General features: G+C 35.7%; 4 protein-coding genes across 5 annotated transcripts; 2 read left to right on the forward strand and 2 right to left on the reverse strand.

Annotated features, from left to right (window-relative positions):
- Nucleotides 1-318: 318 nt before the first annotated feature.
- Nucleotides 319-3,404, reverse strand: LOC147285843 (acyl-coenzyme A thioesterase 2, chloroplastic-like). The gene is made up of 5 exons (XM_086245379.1): nt 2,648-3,404; nt 1,796-1,973; nt 1,207-1,658; nt 944-1,072; nt 319-559 (listed from the first exon to the last, which is right to left on the reverse strand). Exons 1-5 carry the CDS (start codon nt 3,314-3,316, stop codon nt 407-409), a joined length of 1,581 nt encoding a protein of 526 aa, XP_086101505.1. The 5' UTR covers nt 3,317-3,404; the 3' UTR covers nt 319-406.
- Nucleotides 3,405-3,692: 288 nt separating this feature from the next.
- On the forward strand, nt 3,693-5,522 carry LOC147285844 (sm-like protein LSM36B). Its single transcript, XM_086245381.1, has 4 exons — nt 3,693-3,805; nt 4,711-4,856; nt 5,150-5,263; nt 5,344-5,522. Exons 2-4 carry the CDS (start codon nt 4,742-4,744, stop codon nt 5,388-5,390), a joined length of 276 nt encoding a protein of 91 aa, XP_086101507.1. The 5' UTR covers nt 3,693-3,805; nt 4,711-4,741; the 3' UTR covers nt 5,391-5,522.
- Nucleotides 5,523-5,633: 111 nt separating this feature from the next.
- BT3 (BTB and TAZ domain protein 3) lies at nt 5,634-9,804 on the reverse strand. 2 transcript variants are annotated; one of them, XM_086245374.1, is made up of 7 exons: nt 9,630-9,804; nt 9,240-9,312; nt 7,767-8,158; nt 7,508-7,638; nt 7,107-7,413; nt 6,449-6,762; nt 5,634-5,981 (listed from the first exon to the last, which is right to left on the reverse strand). In XM_086245374.1, exons 3-7 carry the CDS (start codon nt 8,106-8,108, stop codon nt 5,852-5,854), a joined length of 1,224 nt encoding a protein of 407 aa, XP_086101500.1. In that variant the 5' UTR covers nt 8,109-8,158; nt 9,240-9,312; nt 9,630-9,804; the 3' UTR covers nt 5,634-5,851. The 2 variants fall into 2 exon arrangements, with proteins under 2 accessions (XP_086101500.1, XP_086101499.1); XM_086245373.1 differs by having other exon boundaries at nt 9,240-9,345.
- A 2,848-nt stretch (nt 9,805-12,652) lies between these two features.
- LOC147285846 (UDP-glycosyltransferase 74F2-like) lies at nt 12,653-14,280 on the forward strand. The gene is made up of 2 exons (XM_086245380.1): nt 12,653-13,385; nt 13,456-14,280. Exons 1-2 carry the CDS (start codon nt 12,753-12,755, stop codon nt 14,194-14,196), a joined length of 1,374 nt encoding a protein of 457 aa, XP_086101506.1. The 5' UTR covers nt 12,653-12,752; the 3' UTR covers nt 14,197-14,280.
- Nucleotides 14,281-17,680: the final 3,400 nt, after the last annotated feature.

Genomic DNA, 17,680 nt, shown 5'->3' on the forward strand with positions numbered 1-17,680 from the left:
GGTACAAGCTTAGATCAAAGGATAATATTTTGATCTAGAAATGGAACCTGAATTCGTAACCTTAAGTAAAATGCTGGAGACTCTGGACCACCATACAGAAACTATTAAATAGTCGCAACATGATTTATGTATTGAAATTTGAACGGAGAAATACACCACCCTGATGCTGAGTTCTATATAGTTAGACCACTGAGATATGGAGGCCAGTAATTCAAACCTGTTGAGCATAAATTATCTCAGTCGATGTGATACCCATTTATGAATGGTGTAAATTAAAAAAGAAAAACAAGCGGAGCTACAAGGTTCGCAATTAGAATATACAAATAAATGACCGAGATTTATTGTGTTGTACTGTTGTTGCCTGCCATGTTTACAATTTTCACTAATGCATGACTTCTAAGGACGTTCACGATGCAGCAAACTGGGAGTTCTCAGCATCCATACGTTCAATCACCCGCTGTGCTTCTTCTTCTGTAGCAGGAACAACATTCCGAATCCGAATCCCATCTTTCATGGCCTCAGGATGGATAGAGAATGTGAAGTAGAATTTGTTTGATACCTGTTCAAATAGCACAACATGAATCAAACATAAATTGATCTACTTAACCCAGACCCAAGAATTGGTAGAGCAGAAAAAGGTATGTGAAGAAGATCTTCCCAATTCACTTTGTATTTCCTTTGCAAGGCACTTTATCTTTCTTATCATTTTAGATGAGTTTATTTCCCTGAAGATCATTTTCGATAGATATTTCCTCAAAACCATTCCACTCAATCATGTACAATCATGTACAATGATTTTATATCTTCCTCGGTCTGCTGGTATGTCTCGGAGGGAATGTGTTGCTTTTCTAATGGATTTCAGTGATGAGACAATGAAAGGAATAGTTTCATTTTACAGGGCTTGTGCAAAAGCTACTTTCAGCATGTTAACTCACGTACTCACCTCACTGGACCTGATCTCAGGTTGTGTAACATGAGCAACAACTTCCACGTTTATCAGAGGTTCAGCTGGGTTTTCAAGTTCTGTATAGAGAACACAAGACTTCAAACGGAGGAAATTTCCTACATCCACCTGCATCAGCACAATAAATATAAAAAATCCCACAAACATGTACCAGCACCGATGAAAATTCTGTACTCTGCGGTTCTGCCAGCTAATGCAAGTTAAATATAAGATTTTATAGAGATAATAGGCTGGCTACTTACAGGTCTAAAGAAATCAACATGATCAACTTCTAGAAAGTGTGGTGCCACACCAGCAAATGCATAAGTTGTAGAGAAGGCCAGTTCAAATGCTCTTCGCATTAAAAATCCTCCGAAGATTCGACCATGGATGTTTCTTTGCTGTGGCTGGCAAATAAAAGAGTTCTCGAGGCAAGTATCCCTTATTAGAATGCTATCTCGGTCAGCCAGTGCTGGCATGTCACAGAAGACTCGACCTTCAGCTAACAAGGCATTGAGTCTGTTGGCGTCCTTGTTCTCAATATCTGCTTTATGTTCTCCTCTTTTCTTTTTTCTCGTTGTATTCCTTTTATCTGCTTCCTCCCAAAGCAATTTTTCCTTTTCAGTCTCAGGTGAGATTTGGTTAACTGGAGCCGATTTTCCAGTCTTAGAATCACGGGCCACAAATGTGAAGTTTGCTATAAGAGCAAGGGAATCTGAAGATATGGGGTTCCAGCAAGTCAAGTTTTCATAGTCAGCACAACGAAAAACTAATCATGATCTTTAAACTAGAATACAATTATAACCCAGATTATAAATGCAAACAAAATATGTGTTATATATTCTGCAGTACCATGCAGGGATTGAGTCACTTCCAGTCGAATCTCCATGGATGACTTTCCAACCCATGCGACAGCACCAACTATATTCAAATCAGTGTCAACGCGTATAGGTTGTTTCAGAACCATCTTGTCAACAGAAGCAGTCACCAATAGTAGAGGCCTTGTTGTGCCATCTTCATTGCAGCAGTGCTGGTCCAAGTGAGTAAGTGAATTTAAAAGTCTAGGATATAACTTTTAATGACAAAGCAACAACCAACAGGTCATGTAATACCTTGAAATATTACTGATCAAAACAATAAGCAGACTCATACTCAATCATGGTCAGCGAAGTATTGGTTTAGATTGCAGCAGTTAATTTAAGTCATCTTCGCAGTAGAGTTACATCACTTGATTAACAGCTAACATGTACTCATCAGTCATCACTATCATTGAAAAAGAAATCCAAGCTTTTAAACAATGGCAATACAAATGAAGAATATATAGCTCCAGTGGTGAGGATACATGCAAGTTTCTCGGTTTCTTTTTGATGATTAATACACGCACATTGGACAGAATAAATCTTTTTTGATACTGATGAAAACAATTTTAACATGGACCAAGTCCCGAATTCCAGTACAGAGGAAAACATTTTCGTACTATATATGACTTCAAAGCTTAATTATGTGGAGAACAAAGACACAAAGCAAATCCCAAGGACCGGAAACGCCCAACACCTAATTCAAGAAAATCAAATAACCTATGCAGAATAGAATCCTAACTCAAACCCAATTGAGAAAACCCGTTATCAGCATTTTCTACCTATCCAGACCCAACAAATTTCAAACAAATACACTCCCAATTGCAGTAAGAATATAACTTAATACCTTGAATGCAATGGTTCCAGCAAGAGCATCAAGATCCTCAAGCAACTTCCCCATCCTAATCCCATTCCAGGGGTTCCTGTATTGTTCTCTGAGTATATAATCAGACGAAAACTTGTAAACGATACTAGTCCGGCTCTGCGCCGGAGTTCTCGCCACCAATTCACTCTGCGGAGGAGGATCCCCGAGTTTCTCAAACATTTTCGATCTTGCTTCCCATAAAGCATTTGTCACAGGTGAATGGTACATTCCAGGCCATAAACTGACTGGTTTTCGAATCGAAGAGCCTGCATCAATAGGCTGTGAACTCATGGTGGAAACAACTGGGATTGGCTGTGATGGGAGTGATTCTGGCTCTGGCTCTGGCTCTGGCTCTGCAGAACCCAATGGTTTGGAAGATGAAGGGTCCAAATTTGCAGTTGAGAAGGGCCTGGCGGGTGTAAGTCTGTACGAAATTGGATCATATTTGGTGATTTTAAAGATCAGTTTTGGTGAAATTGGTATCTGGGTACTGATGGGCACAACGGTTAGGGGTGGTTCTGGTGAGGTTTGTGTTGGGGGGTTTGGGTTTAAAGTGAGGGTCAAGTATGAGGCAAGTGCTTGGAAGGATGGGGATTTGGAAGAATTGGGTTTGAAGAGAAGGCGGGGAAGTGGTTTTCTGAGTGGTGTCATGGTTCCAAGTTAATTGGGAACAGACAGATAAACAATACAAGAAACGGAGGAGGATCTCAGATTCTGTGTCTCCACCTGATGAGGATGGGTAGGATCTGCTAATGATTCGTTGGGTTCCATAATTCCATTGATACTGGCCAAGTGGAATGTTGACTGCACAACATTTTGAATCACGTGCTATAATCAAGAGAATGGAAAGTTGCTTGCTTTCTTCTCTTCATCGTCTTCAACTTGTCATGTCGATTGTCCATCGATGACTGGGTAAAGAAAACAAATGCCAAGTTGATTATCAGGCCCAAATCAGGCCCAACTACTGAGGTGGGCTCAAAATACACACCCGCACCATGTCCCGACCCAGAAAGAAAAAAAGGAAAAGAAACGAAAAAGCAAAAGTCTCCCCCTAATATAAAGCTAGCTACCAAGTGAGGGCTTCCCGTTCACTCTCTGTTTCTCGCGCTGTCTCAAAGCTCAGCCATAATAAGCATAAAGGTATGTCTTGATCCGTATCCTGTTCCTAATCTTTCATAGCATTCATGCTTTAGTCCTTGCGGTTATAGAAACTCCTTGTTATTCTTTTCGTTATAGAATTGGTTTTCTGAACTTTGCATTTAGGGTTCTTGAATTTGAGCTATTGTCTGAATAGGGCTATTTCTGAGATACTCATTACGATGATAATGTGAAATAGAGCAAACTGAAGAAAAGCATAAATCTTTTCTATGAAGAATTTAAGAGTTTATAGAAGAAGAAAAAGAAGAGGAAAAAAAGGTTGTTCTTTGTTTATGTAATGAATTATCATGGGTCCTTTTTTCTAAGACATATTTTAATAATCAAAAGTATGATTTTTTTAGCTTCCTTTGAGGGCTGGAAATCATGTATTGCCAGAAATTAAGTTAGATGCATATGTAGAAAGCATCCTCTTTACTTTTGTCATATAAGTTTAAAGAGTTGAAAGTTCATTCACAGCAGAATACGTTGCTGCTGAAGGATGTTGGACACGTGTTCACATCCTAATAAAATTGTTTGTATTATGTTAATTGACCTTCTAATTACTTCGACCTATTTCTGTTTTTCTCTGTTGTTCTCTTGATAGATGGTGTCAGATTCATTGTTAACTGAATTAACCATCTGATACCAACAAACTAGAATTCTTTGCTTGGATGGGCTTGTTTAAAAGTCAGATCTACTAAGACTGTGTATTCTCTGGGTTTTGCATTTTCATGATTGGTTGATGTACCCATTCGTTTAAGAAGTGCCGGTTTTGCAATTCTGTTAAGATATGTATTAGCATTTCGAACATAATGGGGTTTGCTTGTCTTTACGTATTGTTACATGTATATTCTTTATCTATAGATTTTTAGTGTGAAATTGTTTATCAATTGCTATCATTTCATTAGGTGGAGCAAGTTAAAATTTAAGATACAGAAAATGAGTGGAGGGGGAGAGAAAGGGGTGGGAACCACAAAAACTCCAGCAGATTTCCTTAAATCAATTCGTGGGCGACCGGTTGTTGTTAAACTGAATTCTGGTGTTGACTATCGAGGTCTATCTCTCTGATCCTTTTTCATGCTTATATGTTTTTCGTTTTCTTGCTTAAATGCAATTACTTATTACAATAAAATATGCAACCTGTGGATTAAATTTTACAGATTTAACTCAACGGTATCCATAATATCATGCCACATATTCAACCTCCATTTAATCCTGCAGCATTACAAATACAACTTCCTTGCAAAGGTTTCCGTGCAATATGCAATAGTTCGCATTGTCAGCTTGCATGTTTATGATGCAAGCAGCATGGATAGGCTATTTTGATATCTTAGTTTTCTTGTTCAGGTATTCTTGCTTGTCTTGATGGGTATATGAATATAGCAATGGAGCAGACAGAAGAATATGTCAACGGACAGTTGAAAAATAAGTATGGTGATGCTTTTATTCGTGGAAATAACGGTAATGATCTGAGAATTATCTTATCATTTTGCTCTTAGTGTTACCTTGGTGAGAAAATAATTGATTTTTTTTTTTGGCAGTTCTGTACATTAGTACGACAAAGAGGACATTAGCAGATGGGGCTTAGTATTGTGATGTTATCAAGGCATGCAGATCGGTCTACCGTAATGCTTTTTTCAATTATGTTGTCATGTAAGCTTAGGTGGATTTTTTCATTTATGAAAATGAAATAGAACTTGATGCATTCTTCAGTATGGAATTCTGGAATGAGTAAAAGAAATGATCTGTTGACTGACGCGTAAATGTTATGAAGTTTGATGGCATACTCAATGATATCCAAAATCACATAATCATCAGAGCCTGGCAAACGTAACAGCCAAAATCAATAGCCTCAAGATTCTTAAGATATTTATTCGACAAAAAAGAGAGAAGATTCTTAATACCTTTAGTTGACCAAAAAAAAGGTCCATAATACATTTTGCTTTGAATACAAGGGCACTTTCATGACCCAAAAAAAAAGGGCACTTAATACATTTAGTTGACCCATCAAAAAGATCCATAATACATTTTGCTTCGAAATACAAGGGCTCATAATAAACTTGAGCGCCGACCTGAGATTGGCCCTAGAGCATCTTTTGCTGCTATCACTTTACTCACCAACAGATTCCACTTAGCCTCATCTTTCTTGGTCTGATGCTGCATTTTGTCCTTGAAATGCCTGAAACCACGAAGGAAGAAGTAGATATTCATATTATTACTCCAATAAGTTACATCCTTCACTACAAAATGGCAAAAAGTATGATGCAATTCTGGCAGTAATAGTATTGATCACAGGTCATGACAGAGTGGGTTACAGTGAGGATGCTGGTGTGCCATTGAAGATTTCACCAAAAATCATTTCAATTGTAGTGACATGTGGCATCCAAATTACCGGCAGCAACATTGGAATTCCACAAAGGATTGGTTCAATTCCTAGTGTATCATTTTAAAATCCATTCACATTTATTTGCAAAATCAACTGCTTAATAGGACACAAAGGTAATGCTCCCACATTGCCTTTCAAAGGGTAACCAAAAACATGGCAACAAAGTACTCGTCAGATGCCAATCAAACAAATTATATCTTTGTAGTTTATTACCCTGAAAACATAGGGCAAAGAAGTGCATCCGAAATTCTCATGCTTACCTACACAAGGGGACCTTGCATGAATCAGGCTCATTGCAAATACGAGAATGCAGTTCAAGAAGCTGCCACATGCGTTTGCAGTGAACACATCCACCAGGAACCCGGGTTTTACAGCTGGAAAAATGGCGAACTAAAGTCTCAAGCCCTTTGCAAGCAGGAAAGCCACAAGCAACCTGGCTTCCTTTAAACACTTTGTCCCGGGGTCCTATTGTCCTGCACCCATCCCTGCAGATGTGAAGGAGGGCTTCCATTGCCTCATACAGTTGCAAGTACACTTTTTTCTCTTCCTTTTTCTTCAGCCTCTCTTCTTTCCTCTGGCACAACAGAGAAGAAAAATGAATGTAAGATCCCTACATAAACATTCAATTAGCTTACAAAAGTATCAACTTGATGAAAATGCAAAAGGCTTTCTGAGAAAAAAAAAAAAAAAAAAAAAAAGGAAGAAGAGGGAGTGAAGAAAGAATTCTGTATAATCATCACCAGTTACTCTGTGCAAGCATTTCCCTGAAACTCCTAATTGTAGTGCCTACATTTAAAAGATAGGCCATGCAATCCACTCAAGCCCACTAGCCCAAGGCACAAGAATGAGAATGAATACATCATCTCAATTACAGATATAATACAAAATATTTGAAAAAGGAAAGAGAAACCAGCTTACATTATCGGCTTCAACAACGGACTCTAGCAGCTCTTGTTCAAGTGCAGGATTAACTTGCTTCATCACTTTCCAGCCTTCAGATGAAGATATGGCTTTAAAGTCCTTAACAACCATACGTACACAAATTAAGGAGAGCCGTGGTGCATCACAGTTCCTTGCCAATTGGAGCACATCGACCACATTTTCTTTGGTAAGCCATCCCTGCTCAAGAAGGTATATACAAACTCTTTTCAATGATGGAACTGAGTAGGAGTGCGACAAAACCAACAAATGGAGCACAAATTTCTTCATCTCTTCCTTCTCATAGCTGCATACAACACACAAGAACAAAGTTTAAGAAATTTAGCTAGAAAATAAGCAAATAAGAATTAAAGTTATCGAACAACATAATTCCAACATACCAAGATGAGTAAAGAAAACGAATTAATGTGTAGACGGCTTCATAAGGCACCCCAGGTATCTTAATGTATCTCATACCATTCTTTACTTTTGATTGCTGCAAGAAATTACCTAGCACCGGTGATGCAATAGTCTGCACATTTAATTAAAACCAGAAGAAATTAACTTTTTAGCCTTATCCCTGATCAAGAAATTTCTCATCATCCAATGACTTCAGGATTTTCTAGTGATGAAATTATGGATTCCATTTATTTAACTCACCAGAACACTAAAATGAGCTGGAATACATGATTCTTCCTCGGTGATAATATAGACATCAGCACCATATCCTTCTTTGAAAAGCTTGTCCCATGTATCCATTGTTTCCTTTGGGACAGAGCGACTCTCTGAAAGCCTTTCGGAATGTTTGTTTCCTGCATAGATTTTACTTGGGACAGGAGGTGGTTTGGGGATATTATGGTTATAGGATATAGAAGAGGTTGGGTTGTCCAGCACAGGTAAAATATCGGCCGGATTCTCTTCCTCTATAGGTATATTGAAAGATCCACAAAACGGATCACTAGTCGAGGATGGCCAGGGTGAGTCAAGAGTAGGTGAAGCCATCGACTACTGTGGTTTATCTAAAATAACTTCAACAAGTATGGATGGAAGATCTGCACAAAAAATAAAATGAGCTTAAAAAATAAAGATGTTCTAAATAATTTTGAATGTGCTAGAACACAAGTCAACTGAGTTTATAAGATGCATTAATTATATTCAGATGATACAGCGCATTAAATATTTCAGAAAAAAAAATCTATTTATAAGGATGGCCTAAATGGTACCTAATGGTTGGATCATAACATCAATATCCACTCGAGAAGGAATGTCAACAACTCTTAATGAAAGAAACAAAAGACTTCAACATGTCAAATAGGAAAAGAATCAATGCAGAAGCCTTCTTGACTTGTAGGCCAGCCAAAAGGTTACTTGCAAAACTGAGGAAACTCTAGCATGCCTAACTTTGAGGTAAAGAAATTACTTTCCCAGTTTCCCCATCTCAAACTGATGATGCAGGAAAGTCATATAATCCCAAAACCAGAATTATCGCAAAAATTAATAACGTAAAAATAACTTGGCTTACACCATACATGAAACTAGGCATCAAGCCGTCAACAAATGGAGAGACAAATGTAAAAGCTTTTTACTTTGTACAAATAGATGGTATCGGGTTTGTTCAGTACAAGTATATAGGTCAGTCAAAGTATGATCAGAACAATAATTAGAAAGAAAAATACTAATCCGAATACATCGTAGTCTGTAAGTAGAGTTAAAATAAAACATTGGAGACAAAAATCTAAACTTGCCCATGCAACTTCGATTAAATCATTACACAGACACAAAGGCCCCAGGAAAGCCAGATCCCACGTGCACCAAGAAAGCCGAATCAAATGTTCTTTCTCCATAGTCCACAGTTTACAACATCCCATTTTTTAACAAAAGTTAAACGACAGACTAAATTTAAAGTAGGACATTTTATGAAACAAAAAGCTATCTCATATTGCTTGATAAAAAAGGAAAGAAATGGATGAATCAAAACGGAATATCTGTATATGAACCAACTTGAACTTTGCCAGCTGAGCTAATTGACTATTCACAAGTAGACAAAGAGTTAGCTATGCATGTATGATATGAAATATTAGTCTTAATGCCCTGTTTGGTTACCAAGAAAATTTTACAAAATCCGAATCATACCTTAAATAAAGAAGCAAACCTTCACACAAAAAATTCGAGATTTGCGCCGATCTTTCCCCACAAGTCCTATCACCTACGCTAGAAATACAGTTAAATGCCAAAGAACCTGAAACAAATAAATTAAATTTCCAATAAATCCTCGTAGAAATTATATTATGGCCAGTCAATCACTTCGAAAAAAACATTTAAAAATTTAAAACAAAATCAGGTACAAATAGTACAGAAAATAGCGATATCTGGCTATCAGCGATTTACAAGATTTATTAATAAAAAGAAGACTCAAAACAAAAAAAAAGAAAAGAAGACTCTTTCACTTGGTTGAAAATACAAAGCAAGCAGTTGAAATAACAAATTTCAATAAAAAGGAGAAAAGAAAGAAATTGAAATAACCTGAAATCGAAGGATGTGAGTCATGAAAACGCTCGAATTCGATCAATGTGTGCTGCTTGCGAGGCAGAGCATAGAGCTCAGACTCAGAGAGATAGAGAGAGAGCCAAACAGCACGAAATTTTAGAATGCAGAGAAGAGAGAGCCTGAGAGCGACATGTGCCTAAAATACGAGGGAAATTCGCCATATAAGGATATAACCATATACCAGTCTGTTATTTATTGGTCACCTCAACTTTACCTTTTTATTTACTTTTTTATTAGAATTAAATAAAAAAATGGTTCACATCAAGGTTACAATGAATCTCAATGTAGTTCATTAACTATAAAAAGTGTTAATTTAGTTTACAAACTTTTTAAGTTGTACCAAAACAATACAAACGTTAACTTTCATCGAAAAATTTAACGAAAATTGGTCATTTGCACAGCAAGTTACCACATTTTTAGAGGCATTTTAATCCATTTATCACATTTTCATGTGACCAATTCAGTTAATTTTCGGATGAAATTTAACGTTTGTATTGCTTTGACATAACTTGAAAAATTCGTGAACTAAATTAACATTTTTTATAATTAGTAGACTAAATTGAGATTCATTGTAAAATTTGTAGACCATTTTTGTATTTAATCTTTTTTATTATCACAAAAAATTGAATGGAAATTGATGGAGTCTCCTTGTAATCATTTGCATGTCATACAAAAAATTATTTTATATAATCGATACACTATTATATGGTGTAATCAATCTAATATATTATAATATAAATAGATATTATTAATATTATATCCTATTAATATAAATATATCATTCAATAATACATTTATACGTTAAATTAATTACAACACATAACAATATATGATATACACCTAATAATTTTTCCCCTCCAACCCATATATTTTGCCATTTTGGTACTCAAAATCTTGATAGGACATTTACATTTTTGTCAGATAACCCATCATTCCTTGTGATTTTCTTAAATTTCTGTGGGACAAATATAGCCCTATTTTATTTGTATTTCATTTATTATATTTATATTTTATGACTTTATATTTCTTTATTTGGATTTCTTATGTGGCATACTGTGTCCGTGTCGGCTATAGGCAAGCTCTATTAATATTAGATATTAGATATTGCCTTATTGGATGTTGGAATATTATTATATATCATCCAGCCCAAATATATATATATATATTATTTATAATATCCAATTAGTGAAGTAAATAAACACTTGGTTGATATTGTTTGGTACCCCACACTCACACAATTGCGTCCAACTGCCAAATTGCTGTAAATTTGGACCTGCCAATCGATAATAGCTAGATATTTTGGTTCTATATAATCACTATTCAGAATTCATACTCAATTTGGCTAGATATTTGTTTGGAGGAGTCAGCCACACTTGTATTGTATGTGATCACTATTCAGTTAATAATAAGTGTTTAGTATTTAGTAGTGGCAGACACCTCGGCTTAGTTAAATTAAATTAATAATCAACGAATCGTGCACTTAAGTTGGAGAACTCAATGGTTCAATAAAAGCAATACATTGGATTTAGTTTTTTCTCTCTTGATTGCTTTGCATACATTGGATTTGGCTAATCAATTACTTTTGAAGATCAGACGTGCAGGATCTTACGTTTTAACATTTTGGTAACTGTATTAGAAAAAATTTATTCCATTAGATAATTAGTTAGTACGTGAGGTTAGATATCTTAGATTGATATTAATTTCCTCATATAAATCATGTGGAGTTATTAAAGGAAAAAAAAAAAGTAAATTCAAATAGTGGCGATATGATATGAACTATGATAGATTAAAGGAGAAAATAAGAGTCAGACCAAAGAAAAAAAAACAAGGAGAAAATAAGAGATGGGTGTGCATTTGCTTTTATTTATTTAGTTTTGGAAATTCACTTTTCTGATTTGTCGGTAATTTTAGGATGGGCGTGTGTGTTGAGTTATGGTCATTATGGATCTATGATTCTATGGTTGGGTGGTGGTGGTGGTATGAGAATTCAGACTGCACCCAGGAAAGGTGCCCTGCCCATAAGATGATGTGGTGGGTAGAAATGGAAAAGCAATGGGAGAGCGACACGTGGATGAGTAGAGGGAGAGCAAGTGTAGAATAGAGAGAAACGAATATTGAGAGAGAAAAAGCCAAGGAAAGGGAAAGGGTGTCGTCGAAAGGTGTTTTGCTGCATCTGCATTGCATGGGAAATATGTGATGTGGTGGGTCCCATGTGACTCGTATTATTATTCATTACATCACGAGTGACACCTTTTCTGATTTCCTGTTTGACGCCCGTGGGCCGTGGGCCTCCTTCAAAACTCTTCCAATATTTTCCTTATTCTTTTGCCAAATTTCCAATATCATTACCAAAGGTCCAAAACAAATATTTTCTTGTTAAATAATCTGAAATATTGTCCATAGAATAGAGATTTCTCCATCACTGGACTCGTTTGATGAATAGTGCAAGCAGTGAGCCATGAATCATATCAATCGGTGATTATATATTGACACTGTTAGTTGGCCTCTATGAATTCCTTCCTGGACTTGTACTTGACCCAATTCAGTTTTGGACTTCATTTCCCTTTAATTTCTTATGTTCTAGTTATTTAAATTAGCTCATGTTACTGGGATGGGATGGGATATTCCTTTTGGCAGGCAAGAATGAGAAGAATGATATTTGATAGCCCATTAAAGACCTAGTCAACTGTCAAGGCTGGCTGGCTCCATATCAAAATAATGGGATTGGTTGAGCATTAATCAAGATGAAGCACTCTCTCTTTCAGTCATTCTTGCCCAGAACAGTCCACGACAATATATAGACGTGTAAAGGATAAAAGGGATTCCATTTCCAAGAAACCTACTAGTCGTGATTTGCGAAGTGATTGCGATTTAAACCTAATCAAAATATACGTATCTCTATGAAAATAAACTGAATCTTAATTTATACGCGCGGTTGACTAACGATGGATAGTTAGCCTATTTGGTGTTCCGATATTACTATAAAAGCAGAGCTAGCTTATGGGTTGCCGAAAAAAGGAGCAAGCTCCCAAAGCTAGCTAGAGCCTAGAGTGGCGTAGAGTGCAGAGAGAAAAAGCAATTAAGATTTAAGAGATCGAAATGGAAGATGATAAAGGGTATAGAGGCCGCCACGTCTTAGCAATTCCTTATCCCACTCAAGGCCACATAAACCGGTTGCTCCAATTCTCCAAGCGCCTAGCCTCTGAGGGCCTCAAACTCACCCTAGCCAACACCATCTTCGTAACCAACTCATTGAACCTCAAATCAACGAGCTCCGTCCAATTCGATACCATATCCGATGGCTACGATGATGACGGCTTTGCTCTAGCTGAAAGCATTGCCGCCTATCTATCTCGGTTCGAAGCCGAGGGGTCCAAATCCCTAGCCGACCTCATTATAAAGCACCTGGCCTCACCCAACCCTATTGATTGCATCATTTATGACTCATTTTTGCCTTGGGCTTTGGATGTAGCCAAACAATTTGGCCTAGTCGCTGCTGCCTTTTTCACTCAACCGTGCACCGTTAATTACACGTACTATCTTGAGCATCATGGACAATTGATGACGCGTACTTTTCCCGGATTGCATATGCTTGAGCCTCAAGACATGCCTTCCTTTTTCTCTGTCCCGGGGTCGTATCCAGCTTATTTTCAGATGGTGGTCAACCAATTTTCAAACACTCACAAAGCTGATTTCATTTTTGTCAATACCTTCTACAACTTAGAGGAAGAGGTTGGTATACATTTGTTTGTTAATTAATTAATTAATTTCATATATCCATTAATTACTTAATTACATGCAGGCGGTGGATTCGATGTCAAAAGTTTGTCCAATGTTGACAATAGGGCCAACAATTCCATATAGTTACATAGACAATCGCATCCAAGACGACAAGGATTATGGGCTTCATCTTTTCAAGTTGGACTCGCGGGTTTGCATCGACTGGCTCAACACCAAGCCAGAAGACTCTGTCATATACGTGGCCTTTGGAAGTCTATCCAGTCTGAGCGACAAGCAAATGGAGGAACTTGCCTTAGGCTTGAAGCAAACCAACTTCTACTTCTTGTGGGTGGTGAAGACTTCGGAAGAGGCAAAGCTTCCATCGAGGTTTGTAGAAGAGACAGGTGAAAAGGGGTTGATAGTAAGTTGGAGCCCACAGTTGGAAGTGTTGTCACATGAGGCTGTGGGGTGTTTTTTCACACATGGAGGGTGGAATTCGACGATTGAGGCATTAAGCTTGGGGGTGCCAATGGTTGCAATGCCACAATGGACCGACCAGCCCACTAATTCCAAATTGGTTGAGGCTGTTTGGAAGGTGGGGTTGAGAGTGAAGGTTGATGAGAGTAATGGGATTGTAGGAAGAGAAGAGATTGAGCTTTGTGTTAGGAAAGTGATGGAGGGGGAGACACGGATTGAAATGAAAAACAATGCTAAGAAATGGAGGAACTTGGCTACTGAGGCTGTGAGTCAGGGTGGTACTTCAGATAACAACATTCATGAATTTGTATCCAAATTGACAAATATAACCCATCATTCCTTGTGATTTTCTTAAATTTCTTGGGACAAATATAGCCCTATTTTATTTGTATTTCATTTATTATATTTATATTTCTTTATTTGGATTTCATATGTGGCATACTGTGTCCGTGTCGGCTATAGGCAAGCTCTATTAATATTAGATATTGCCATATTGGCTGTTGGAATATTATTATATAAAGATTATTATATAAAGAAAATTATAGATTTAGTTCAGTTATTTTATAATTGGTTTAATTTTGATTCACAATATTTTTTAAGTTATATTTTAGTTAATTTATTGTTTCATTTGTTTAATAAAGATTCAGATTTAATTTCTTAAATTTAGTATGCCTTTTACTCTATCAAATTTCACCCAAATTCAGCAAATATATACTTATTTTAAAGCTATACATTTTTTCTTTACAACTATATAAAAATCATTCAAATTGAAGTTTTAAAACTCAAGATAATTGACCCTAAAATAGGGTACCCGAAACTGCCAATTTTTCAAACTTCACCTAATCTCAATTTTTTTAGATTATAATACTTCAAATTTATTTTTATGATTAAGAAATGATGAAATATAACTTATACTTCAATTATAATTGAAGAAAACACAACCCAAAAGATTTAAAGTCACAAATTTGAACTTTTATTGAACAAATAAAATAATTAGTAAACAAAAATAAAACTTAAAAAAGATTGTGGACTAAAATTAAACTAAGTAGAAAATAAATAGACTAAATCTGTAATTTTCTTTATTATATATCATCTAATCATTCAACCCAAATATATATATATAAATTTATAATATCCAATTAGTGAAGTAAATAAACACTTGGTTGATATTATTTGATACCCCACACTCACACAATTACGTCCAAGTCCAAGTGTCCAACTGCAAAATTGCTGTAAATTTGGACCCACCCATCGATAATAGCTAGATATTTTGGTTCTATATAATCACTATTCAGAATTCACTCTCAATTGGCTAGATATTTGTTTGGAGGAGTCAGCCACGCTTGTATTGTATGTGATCACTATTCAGTTAATATAAGTGTTTAGTATTTAGTAGTGGCGGACAGCTCGGCTTAGTTAAATTAAATTAATAATCAACGAATCGTGCACTTAATTTGGAGAACTCAATGGTTCAATAAAAGCAATACATTGGATTTAGTTTTTTCTCTCTTGATTGCTTTGCATACATTGGATTTGGCTAATCAATTACTTTTGAAGATCAGACGTGCAGGATCTTACGTTTTAACATTTTGGTAAACTGTATTAGAAAACATTTATTCCATTAGATAATTAGTTAGTACGTGAGGTTAGATAACTTAGATTCATATTAATTTCCTCATATAAATCATGTGGAGTTATTAAAGAAAAAAAAAAAGTAAATTCAAATAGTGGAAATTCACTATTCTGATTCGTCGGTAATTTTAGGATGGGCGTGTGTGTTGAGTTATGGACCTATGGTTGGGTGGTGGTGGTATTATGAGAATTCAGACAGCACCTAGGGAAGGTAGCCTGCCCATAAGATGATGTGGTGGGTAGAAATGGAAAAGCAATGGGAGAGCGACACGTGGATGAGTAGAGGGAGAGCAAGTGTGGACGGCGACGACCTACAAGTGTGGAAGAGAGAGAAGCGGATAGGGTGTGTTTTTGGCGGATCGGATTGGAAATAGGGTGTTTTAATTTCAATCCAAAAAATTTTGAAATGGAATTTATGTTCCAATTTTTATTCCAAAAAATTGGAATTTCAACATCTCATTCCGATTCGGAATTTTCAGATTTCTCGAAATTTTTGAAATTTTTCGGAATATACCATTTTCAGAACTTTCGGATAAACATTTGAAATTTTCGAATAAAAAATCAGAATTTTCACATTTTCATAATATTTTTTAGAACATGTTCGGATTTTTTTTTAGAATAATGATGAAATCCCATTAATGTATGATATATATTATGTATGTTATAAGAGAAATAAGAGAAATAAATTATGTATGATATATATTGTGTATGTTTTATGGTATATATTATATATTATAACATACATAATATATAAGAGAAATAAATGTCACTATGAATGTATAATAGGCTTAATAGCACATATCTTAGAGGTGGGGGATTAATCTTTGGACCTCATCCAACATTGTTAGAATAAATGTCACTAGTAGATACATGTTACTCACATATATATATATTATGTTTGAAATTTTGAATATAATAAACTTAAATATTTAGTAATTAGTATTTACAATTGGTGGGATATTTCAGTTGGAACAACTGTAGAATTGCCTCATATCTTCAATTCCCCTCCCTAATAAAAAAAAATAGTAATTACATGTACGGAAAAATGTAGGTGTTTGTGTTACCAACTTACCATTTATTTTATTATGATACACATATATTTATAATATACATATGTTTATATTAATAGTATTAGTCATCTTTTTTAAAATATATGTTATATGTATCATACTAAATAAATGATAAAATATATAATATTAATATAAATATGAAATAAATTGGCATAATTTCGGAAATATCGGATCAGAATGCCTTCGGAACATTTCGAAATTTTTCAGATCGAAATCGGCATTTACATAAACATTTGAATTTCAATACAATTTTTTTTGAAATTTTCAAATTTCAGTATTTTCGGATTTGAAATAAAATTAAAAATTTTCGGATAAAAATTAGTCGAATTCAGATTTTTCAATCCAAATCACACCCCTAGAAGCGAATATTGAGAGAGAAAAAGCCAAGGAAAGGGAAAGGGCGTCGTCGAAAGGTGTTTTGCTGCATCTGTATTGCATGGGAAAGATGTGATGTGGTGGGTCCCATGTGACTCGTATTATTATTCATTACCTCACGATTGACACCTTTTCTGATTTCCTGTTTGACGCCTGTGGGCCGTGGGCCTCCTTCAAAACTCTTCCAATATTTTCCTTACTCTTTTGCCAAATTTCCAATATCATTACCAAAACAAATATTTTCTTGTTAAATAATCTGAAATATTGTCTCAAAAAAATTGTTATTGAGAACCATAGAATAGAGATTTCTCCAACACTGGACTCGTTTGATGAATAGTGCAAGCAGTGAGCCATGAATCATATCAATCGGTGATTATATATTGATCACTGTCAGTTGGCCTATATGAATTCCTTCCTGGACTTGTACTTGGCCCAATTGAGTATTGGACTTCATTTCCCTTTAATTTCTTATGTTCTAGTTATTTAAATTAGCTCATGTTACTGGGATGGGATATTCCTTTTGGCAGGCAAGAATGAGAAGAATGATATTTTTTTTTTTTGGCCAAGGAGAAGAATGATATTTGAGAGTCAACAAAATAGGTATTTTTTTTCGGGTATGATGGTATAAACGATTATTGGAATGAAGCCCACATGGCTAAAAATATTAAAAAGGCCCATCTTAATTTTTACAAATCCCTGTAGGAAGAAAGACTAGGACTTCTCTTTTCTGCAGGAAGACAAAAGCCCAATCCG

Source organism: Dryas octopetala, chromosome 5 (assembly GCF_963921425.1).
Source record: "Dryas octopetala chromosome 5, drDryOcto1.1, whole genome shotgun sequence".
In the NCBI taxonomy this organism is placed as follows: Eukaryota; Viridiplantae; Streptophyta; class Magnoliopsida; order Rosales; family Rosaceae; genus Dryas; species Dryas octopetala.